At 46.9% G+C, this 10,727-nt stretch overlaps 1 protein-coding gene across 1 annotated transcript; it reads left to right on the forward strand.

Moving 5' to 3' along the window:
- Window positions 1-2,468: 2,468 nt before the first annotated feature.
- On the forward strand, window positions 2,469-8,492 carry BBBOND_0004220 (hypothetical protein, conserved; the record flags this gene model as incomplete). The annotated part of the gene is made up of 1 exon (XM_012915255.1): window positions 2,469-8,492. The coding sequence occupies one exon, from the start codon at window positions 2,469-2,471 to the stop codon at window positions 8,490-8,492; it is 6,024 nt and encodes a 2,007-aa protein (XP_012770709.1).
- Between the last annotated feature and the right edge of the window lie 2,235 nt (window positions 8,493-10,727).

The raw sequence follows: 10,727 nt of genomic DNA on the forward strand, positions 1-10,727 counted from the left end.
AACGTATAATTTACGAGGTCAATGAGCACGTAAGTATGAGCGGTAGATTGCACAACGGTCAAGTAATGAATGCACAGGCAGACAGGGTGACACAGCTGGGTAGTGGTCAAATGTGAAAAATGATGAGCGTATAAATAGGAAGTGTAATATATCCACAAAAGTGTATTTTCATCTATAAGTCACATAACAATTTTAATACTAACATGAGTAGTTATTAAGCATGTTACACCATACGTTTCCAATTGATGTACATTTGAATAGTCAACACAATCACCTATGCTTTTACTTAACTATTTACATACAACCTTATTCCACACGCTAACAATATAATTCAGAATGTTTTTGCACAGTAACTACACCGCTAACTCACCAGCCGCTCCCTGCTGCGCTGATGCTCCCGTGCTGGGCGAATTGCTGTCCGACGGCATGTTGCGATTTGCGAAACGATGGTTGACTAAACAGCATCTTAATGACACATAAACAGCATTGTAAAATACGCAGCACATCTGTCTGTCACGTCTAAGAGATGAGCCATTAGGTCGAGGCACGCAGCGGAGCTGCCTAGTGCTGGGTAGGTGGTGCACGGAAAACTGTATTAATTTGTGCGCTACATGCCTTTCGTATCACGTATGTGACGCTGTTATTACGTGGTATTCGCTGCGTGAGTGCCGGTCGCTGCATGTCTTCTGGCGGACAGGTAGCTGACGTGTACGGCGTATTATCGCCGACATGATTACGCGATGAATAGCATTCTCATGTCTTCATATGTATGGAATGATGTTATAATAATCGCTATGTCAACTAACCTTGTCACTTAGCTGTTGTCCGTAGTGGTCGTGGCCACGGCGTTACATGTTGCGTTTTCCACTGCTCACGTTTCACCTAGCGGAATGATTTGTTTTGTCACGCATCCCTAATCACGTCACTAATCACATCTCAGACGCATAATTACTTGACTAGCCGCCTATAATTTTCCTGGACGACGTGGCCCGTTTCCTCTTCGTCCTAGGCTACCAGGGGTGTCGGCGCTGTGCTAGACCTGGCGGAGGGTATCCGCCGTGCATTTGGAATAACGTCGTTGATGCGATAATATGTCATTTGATGATGTGATTGACAGTTTCTCAGCTGTATAACAATTTTGCCTTATCAGAGCAAATCTCACTGCTAGCGATGCAACGTTGATTAAGCTGGAATGTGCGTGAAAACCGCTTCATCAATAATGCGTTGTTGCTAGTCGAGCGCGGTACGCGCATGTGACGGTATACACATGGTAGCGATTATGTAGCCAAAGAGACAAGAGACGCCGCGATTGGCGTCAGATGAGCTAGTAACCAAACACAAGGCAACGTCAGTTGCCCGTGTGACTGAAATAAGACGAATGGACGAAATGGGAATACACAAATCAGCGTCGCAACGCTGAGTAACAATATCACGAGCAGATTCACGTGATAGAATGTTAACACGTAAAAATAGCGATAAGCAATTAGACTAGCGCACAATTTAACGCGGTGGCACATGTGATAATTAACAGTGTACTTCTGGTCACGAAGCAGCTGCGATAAGCTGCCGTGATAAACAAGCAGACTAGCAGCGAGTTAAGCACGTCGTAGAGCGGAAGGCGTAAGCCGGGGGAATGGGAAAGTAGAGAGGGAGGGTATCAGTCAGCTATCAATTCAGCCGTTTACTTAGCTATTTGCTTATCTTCTTGGTTACCTCTTTGGGTACCTTCTTGGTCACCACGTTACTCAGCCGCTTGTTCACGGCTTCGTTGCTCCTCTCACCCTTATCGGTGATCACATATTCGTAGGCATTACTGCCGCTCTCGTAGCTCATCTAGCGAACACTTTCGTTGCTCTTCACTGCTCCTGATGAAGGAACGGGCGCCTTCAGGAACGGTTGGGAAGGGCCGGGAACTGGGCGAATGGTTGTAGCTCCGATTTGGAGGCAACCCAGCTTTTGAGGCTGGGTGAGAGTTGAGTGTTTGAGTAAAGAGTGCGTATGAATTTGATTTGAATAGAAATTAGCAGCGTAGTCATATGTAACGTAGGTGCGCATCGTCACTTATTCGAACGTTTTACCCCATCCCCGTGGGAGACCGGCCGGCGCATGGTGATGCGATATGGAATCCTCAGTGCGATGTCGTTGTTGACTGGAAGGCTGGGCAAGAGCCGTGAGCAGGAGCGAATGGCGCCGGAAGGGAGAGCGAAGGCCGAGATTCCGCTGAGGTAGGTGGTCGAGGTAGCGATATAAACGGTTTTCCTTGTTAGGTGAGCGAGGAAGGCTGCGAAATTGGTGAGTTTTTGCGTGATTCCATAACGTAGTGTGACTGTGAGCGAGATTCCATCGAGATTCCATGTGCATGAGTTTGAGTTGAGTTATGTAATGTAGCTGTGGCATGCGTGTTGAGTGCGGGTGGTCGTGATTAGTTTGAAACGTGAGTGAAAGTGCGAGGTAAGTGAGCCTTGAAAATGAGGCATGTCCCTAAGAAATTAACGGACTGTCCGGAGAATCTCCGTGAGTCCATAGACTGGTTGATCCAGGTTAGGTATGGGAATGGTGGAGATGGTCTTACCAAGTTGTCAAAAGCTTTGAAAAAGTTGATTGAGGAAGCTATAAATAACGCTACTAAGTCCCTTACAACCGAAAAATCTAAACTTGAATGCCCCTTCAAATACTCTGATAAGGAGACTTACTGTCAGTACTACCAGAGACTGCATGACGAGGCTGAGAAAAAATTCAAAGAATCCAAAAAAACCGTTGAAAATATCCCAGATAATCATAGTATTAACTTCTATAAAACATGTCTAGAAGATTGTAAAAATGCTCACAAAAAACATCCTCCATCTCCTGCCTTGAAGTCTGTTGAAGAGAAGATTGTCCAGCTTGGTGAATTGGCTGGTAAGCTTGGAGGATTTGTTGGTGAGAGTGAGAGTGTTAAGAAAGCCGTTGTGAAAGCTATTAAAGCTTGTTTCGACACTAATCCACACCTTAAAAAAGACCTAAATGATGTTTACTCTTCTTATGTTACTAAGCTTTCTGAGTCTGTCAAGTCTGATGGCCAGGCTGATGACAACCAGAAAATTAGTGAGCTTAGTGAAGCAGTTAAGAAAGAAATTACTCTAATTACTCAACGTATTAATAGCCTTAATAACCCTCTTAATCCCTCTCCTTCTTCCCCCTCTGCCTCTGCTGAGTCAGCCAAATTGCAGTCCAAGTTGGAGGCTTTGAAGAAAGTGGAGAAGCTTTGTGGATTTTATGAGAATTCTAATAATCAACAAAATGAGCCTAAAAATCTCTTAGATAATTTATGTGACGGCCTTCAGACTTTCCTCGGCTTCAACTCTGCTTCCAAAGGCTACGATGGCAGTGGCATTGTGTACTCTGACTTGGATAGGCTGAGTGACGGGGTGATGGCGTTTTTCTATGGTGTTCTCAGTAACATCAAAGAGCATTTAGGGCAGCATAAAAACATTTTAGATAATGCAATTAGCATTCTTAACACCAATAAACACCTTGGTAAAAAAGGTTTTAATGCTGCGATTGGACAGGTGGTTGAAGGGGTGCGGGGGTATAATGATGCTGTCATGAAGTCTAATAATAACGTTAAAAATGTAGTCGAAGAATTGTACAATTACATAAAAAAAGACGCAGCGTTTGAAAACGAATTTGTTAAAATTCAAGTTGATAATGTGACTGGGAAGCCAGATGACGCTGAGGTAAGAAAGGCAGAGAACTTAGTGACTCAATGCCTAAAAAATGCCAATAAATTTAACGAAGCTTTAGATGTCAGTACGAAAAAAGAAATTAAAAAATCAATCGACGACTTAAATCCTAAGTTACGCGATAATGTAAATAACGTTCGTGAGTCCGTTAAAATTGAAACTGAGCGTCTTACAGAGTTCTCGTCGAAAGAAAAATCAGACCTTCGAGAGACAACGGAATACATCAGTGAGCTGTTGAAAAACCTGAAAGTGAACGTCGATTGCAAAATTGACGCGCACATTAAAGACCTCATTAGGAGGATTCGCGAGAAAGTCCAGACTATTTTGGATGAGCTGAACAAAATCAACAAAGACTTTTGGCAGTACGTGAACGAGTTGGGAACGTGGATAAAGGATGCCGAGCCGTTCGTGGATGACGCGTTGAGGAAGATTGAGATCATTTTGCGGCAAGTGAGTTCGGACGGCGCCGATCAGAGGCCCAGACTTATCAACGAGACAGCGGAATTGATTAGAATGCAGGCTCAGATAATTCACGGTGACGTGGAATTGGCCAGAGAAAGAATGGAAAAGTTAGTGCCGGAGGCAACGAAAAAAGTTGAGCAGTTGACTACGTGGAAGAATGCGGGCACGACGGCCGTTGAGAGGGCGAAACAAAAGTGTGAGCAGATTGGTGGGATGGTTGAGACTGAAAATGGTACAAAAGATAAGATTCATGGAATCGCTAACGATATGAAAGATAAGGCTGAGAATCTTAGAAAGGCGGCGCATAAGGTTAAGAGTGGTATTGACGGTTGGGTGCAGCAGGCTACGCGGAAAATTGGGGAGTTGGAGGAGTGGATTAAAAAAGAGCTTTTTAAAGTAAAAAACAACATTCAGGTATCCATTAAAGATTTTGTCACTAATCAGGTTAAGTCTGTAGTCAACGCAGCAAAGCACGTTACGGGTCCGGTGACACTTAACACAAATGGTGACACTAGGCCCGGAATCACGCAGCTTATTAATGAAGTTGGACAAACAACGCAGTTCGGAAAATTATTTAAACTGCTTGAACGATCTGCAGATGACAAAGATAACATTGCATTCTCCATTGAATACGCCATGTATGCTCTCAATAAATTAAACAGCAAGACGTCGATCGAATTGGATGACAAAAATCCGGTTGTGAAAGCTTTGACGGACGATCTCGTCGGCCTACTGAATGTGCATTTGCATGATGCAATTACGAGGCGTGCAACTACAAACTCACAGACGGAGTCACAAATTAACTTGAATGATACGATGAGTGGATACAACCGAGAAAAAGGCAAAGTAACAATGGAGCTAACCGGTCTCAAACGTAACGTTGAAACCAATCTAACCGCTGAAGAAAGTGTCAAACAAACGATCGAAGATAACAATAGCTTCACCGGCCCCTTCACCAAAATCGAGCAACAACTCCAAAAGATCGCAGGGCTGGTTGACAGCGACAAACCTACGCCGGGATTAGTTGATCCTAAAACTGGCGTCAAAAACTACCTGGATGATATCACAACCCTGCTTGGCAAAGCTCCCGTCGTACTCACCTCCGATATAAAAGGCGACCACAATGGTGTCCAAGGCCTCGAGAAGATCAAGGAAGAAATCGACGGCGCGCTCGGAGGTATTCAAACTAAAGTAACGGATGCTCTACAAGGCGTCAACCAAGCATACGCCGATCTGCAATCCCACTCCTATACCATCACTTCCAGACTCACCGAGCTGTGTTCCGCCATCAAGTCAGCTGCCGAGCTGGATCCTGATAGTGCGAAAAAAAAATTAACTGAGTTGAAGGAGAAGTATTTCGAGGAACAAACGAAAACTAGCAAACATGCGGACAAAAGCATCAAAAAGATTCGCGACCAACTGAAAGCGCTCCAAAACTTTCTGCAGAGTGGTCCCATCACCAAGGCCGACAGCGTGATTGCATTCCTTTCTACTGCCGAAAAAAGCTTCAAGAAGGAACTGACGGAAGAGATCGACAAGGACATCAAACAGGTCACCGAGAAACTAATCACCCATTCGCGCAAGCAATACGTCACGTCTCTTATGGACTTGCTGACCACTTTCGCCGACAGAGTTTCCTCTGAGCTGGCGGAGCTGCCAACCCAAATCGGCGCGGACCTGGAACAGGGGCACAAAAAATTCATGAACTTATTTGAAACTAACATCGTTACTGAAGTTAAGAAGATCCTTCCTATCAATACCGATCACAGAGGCAAGAATGAGTTCCCGCTGAACAAGGCGGCAAGCATATTTAAACAGGGTTTAACAAGTTTCTTCAAAACTTTGAAAGAGCTACCAGACTTCAAGTCCGACTTCAACTTTATTCGACCTCCATACAGCACGCTGGTAAAATTGCTTACCGGAATCATTAGTTCCCTTCACTTCAACGACGACTTCATCGTGAACTTGGATGCACTGAGAGACCAGCTGAGTAAGTTTCATCCTGCCAAGTTCGGGGAGGGACAGAATCATTTCATTCTAGAAGCGCTGAGGAAAGCGTTTTCTAATTATGCTGAGGAGCTGTCCAAGGCCTACATCTCCGCCTACGACGGCGCTGGCAATATCAACTGGGATCAAGAAAACAACCCGGAGACCACATACTGCGCTAAGATATTCTTGACCGCTTTTTCCACAATTCACGATGCTGTGCATGACTTGAGAATAAATTGCAATAGTCTGAAGGGACATCAAATTCACTCGACCTCTGATCTCGGCAGGTTGTTCCTACGGCACGGCTTCAGAGTATCACACGGCGACAAACAGCACTGGGAGCTGCAGAACAAGCAGATCATTAACGGTGAATACGTCCTTAAGAGAATCAGTTTCAGGGTCGATGGTGCGAAAGAGAACGAGCATCTCAAGGAGTGTGAATCGAATGAACGAAAGACGAACTATTTTTTTAATCTTTTCGATATTCTCACCTGCCTTCTGTATCACATTGAGAAGTACAACGAGGTTTGCCATATTGGCACTTTTGATGCAAAGAGACAGCCATGTTCAGTATATGAGATGCTGATTTGGCTCAGCGGCCTGACTCACAACCGCGTGCAGTCCGCCATGGTCGGACAAACGTTCCTTGAGCTACTGAAAGATCCAGCGAAGGAGGCTAGAGAGGCGCAACAAGAAGAGGAAGTGGACGAACCTATAGTCCTAGAAGTGGACCCAGCATCTATATCCCTCGAAGCATACCCGAAGAACATAGAATTTGTCAGACTTGACGCGACACTGACACGTATATGTTCAAAAGCGTACGATCTTATTTGCACAATCGTTGGACCGGGAGACGAATACACTACCTACGGGTGTGACTACTCCAACAATTCGTTCAAGCTGAAGTATCCCAGTGACCCTGCCGCTTGCTTCGACATGCTCGTCGATATACTTCGCCGACTACTTCCGCAGCTCAGATATCTTTTTAACCGCTGTTATGTCGATGCCGAAAACCACGGTTGGCGCGACTGCGAATACGGTCGAACCACACGTACGACCAAATGGCCGTGCAAGGAGCACTCAAAGAGCAAACCAACGTGCCAGGCAACGTGTCAACCAAATGACCAACCAAAGTGCCAACCAACTTCCCCCCTAATGAGCTATTTGAACGATTGCTTGCCTGGCCACTTGCCTCATCAATTGAGCTCTATTGGTTGCAAATACGAATGTTTGACATGCCCTTCCACTTCGAAGTTTGGAATGCCTTGTATGACGCCCTTGGGATTTAGGGCGTTCTCCGGATCGACTAAAACGGGTCGTGATATATGTGAAATACTCCGGCAATTTTTCGGTACTGGCCGACTCTCATCTTTCCTTTGCCTTGTTCCTACGCCGCCGAAAACTCTACCAGAGCACTTCAACTTCGCTCTATCGCTCGTACGAGAATGGGAAGCTATCGCTACACGCTGGTATGAAAAGCCTATCGAACAATCGATTGAGACAGTTTCTATCGGTCTCTTTAGAAATCCCCGTGAGCTGACAGATGCACTTCGTTATGTTTATGGCAGCAGCCAAAATAACCATGGCGCTTTTCACCCAAATCCCTCGTCGGCTGATGTGTCAAGTTTGTCGATGCGGAAGGTATGTACTGGTATAGAGGAGCACTGTGCTCCATATATCGAAACTCTTTGTTCGGATTCATACGCTTACTTACCTTACAAGCATTCCGACACGTACTTGTCCTGGGCTGTATATCTCCCATGGACATTCTGGCAATTACTTAACAATTTGTATAACGCTTTCTGTAATATTAATTGCCAAGACTGGGGCTGTCGTGAATGTTTGAAAGGCGACAAGTGTAAACGTGGACAACATGGTCTTTTCAAATTGGTTGAAAAAACCAAGCAACCTCACTGCCAGTGTTCGTCTATCGTCAGTTGCAATGGTGTGTCTCCAACTTTGTATCAATATGGATTTAGTTTCGGTGATGTATCTATGTTGAATAACAATAGCAGCAGGAAAACCTGTTCCGATTTCTGCACTCAATTAAAGAGAGTGCTTGACTGCAGTTATTTCAAGACATTGTTTACAAAATGCGACGAATTCATCTTCACCATCAGAGAGCCGTTTATATGGCTTAACGTCGCGCTCTGGTCACTATCTCTCTTCTACCTCATCTGCGTCATGGTTGGCAGACTGGATGTGCTGCACATCCGGTCACACCTGAGGATACCGTCATCGCACAAGATAACGGCGCAATCATTGTTGGCGGCGGCGCAAGTCGGAAGGCTTGCCAAGATATCGTACCTACAGCCGTAATTGTATTCACACTTCTAATTCACAGCAACTCACGTAACAACTCACCTACTCACCTAACAAACAAACGTAGTCTAATGTCTCGAATTACTCTAGCGGCAACCTGTGAAATAAATAGCAGCTAAATTAGGAGATGACTAAACGACAATGCAACGTGTTAACCTAGCAGTCAGGCAAAGTGATAAGCTAGCGCCCAGGCAAAGTGCTGAGCTAGCAACCAGGCAAAGTGCTAAGCTAGCACGCAGGCAAAGTGCTAAGGTAGCACACAAGCTAAGTGCTAAGGTAGCGGATGAACCGTAATTTGGTGGGTGTTGTAGCACGTCGGTTGGTTGTTGCGTTGAGTTACGCGTTGACTGTGAGAGGTGTCTGCGTTGCCCATTGAGTCAGTGTCACGTGAGGCTAGGTGATTTGTAGCTAACGTAGGCGGCCGTGAGGGCCGCGGCGGGTGACCCAAGTCGTGTGTTGCGAGTCACTGGCAGGGTGGCGTAATCCGCGTTGGCCTGGTTAGGTAGCGTTTATAGGCGACAATGTAGCGATCGTTAATATCACATTTAGGCACGTAGCCGACACGCTCCGCCAGCATGGCGTCTTTACCGCGGCTCGTAGCACGGTGCTGCTGCACTGTGGGAGTTGAACGCACGGGGTTCGCTGCAATTTTAACCGTGTTGCGAATAGTGAATAATTTAGATTGGCGGTTGGTGCTGATGACATGCGTCGCGTCAGGGCAGCTGTGGTATCCCGGGCAGCGTGGGTGTCGGAGCCAGGGCTGGGGGGATACAGGGGTGAGGGTGAGTGTTGATGAGGGGACTGGGAGCGGCAGTGGTAGTGTTGCAGTTGGTGAGTGCTGCTTGAGTGATTGATGTTCGCAGGCTGAGGGGAGTGGGAGCGGCAGTGGTACGTGTTGCAGTTGGTGAGTGCTGCTTGAGTGACTGATATGTCTGCAGGTTGAGGGGACTGGGAGCGGCAGTGGTACGTGTTGCAGTTGGTGAGTGCTGCTTGAGTGACTGATATGTCTGCAGGTTGAGGGGACTGGGAGCGGCAGTGGAACGTGTTGCAGTTGGTGAGTGCTTGCATAGGTGATTGATATGTTTGCAGGTTGAGTGACTGGGAGCGACAGTGGTGCGTGTCGCAGTTGGTGAGTGCTTGCTTGAGTGATTGATATGTCTGCAGGTTGAGGGGACTGGGAGCGGCAGTGGTAGTGTTGCAGTTGGTGAGTGCTGCTTAGGTTATTGATATGTTTGCAGGTTGAGGGGACTGGGAGCGGCAGTGGTACGTGTTGCAGTTGGTGAGTGCTGCTTAGGTGAGTGATATGTTCGCAGGTTGAGGGGACTGGGAGCGGCAGTGGTACGTGTTGCAGTTGGTGAGTGCGTTGCTTGAGTGATTGATATATTCGCCGGTTGAGGGGACTGGGAGCGGCAGTGGTAGTGTTGCAGTTGGTGAGTGCTTGCTAGGTGATTGATATGCTTGCAGGTTGAGGGGAGTGGGCGCGGCAGCGATGACAGGGGACTCAGCAGCGATGACATGGTCACGGCAGCGATGACATGGTCACGGCAGCGATGACTGGTTACGGCAGCGATGACAGGGGACTCAGCAGCGATGATATGGTCACGGCAGCGATGACATGGACACGGCAGCGATGACATGGTCACGGCAGCGATGACATGGTCACGGCAGCGAGGACATGGTTAAGGCAGCGATGACATCAACACGGCAGCGGTGACATCAACACGGCAGCGATGACATGGTCACGGCAGCGATGACAGTGACACAAGTGGTGATTATTACCCACTCCACATCGCTCCTTAACCCACTCTACATCGCTCCCTAACCCACTCTACATCGCCCCTTTATCCACTCTGCATCGCCCCTTTATCCACTCTGCATCGCCTTTTTATCCACTCTGCATCGCTCCCTTATCCACTCTACATCGCTCCCTAACCCACTCTACATCGCTCCCTAACCCACTCCACATCGCCCCTTAATCCACTCTACATCGCCCCTTTATCCACTCTACATCGCTCCTTTATCCACTCTACATCGCCCCTTTATCCACTCTACATCGCCCCTTTACCCACTCTACACCGCTCCTTATCCACTCTACATCGCCCCTTTATCCACTCTACATCGCCCCTTAACACACTCCACATCGCCCCTTCACCCACTCCACATCGCCCCTTTATCCACTCTACATCGCTCCCTTATCCACTCCACATCGCTCCTTACTCCACTCTACATCGC

This window comes from Babesia bigemina, scaffold Bbigscaff_72718 (genome assembly GCF_000981445.1).
Source record: "Babesia bigemina genome assembly Bbig001, scaffold Bbigscaff_72718".
Classification (NCBI taxonomy): Eukaryota; Apicomplexa; class Aconoidasida; order Piroplasmida; family Babesiidae; genus Babesia; species Babesia bigemina.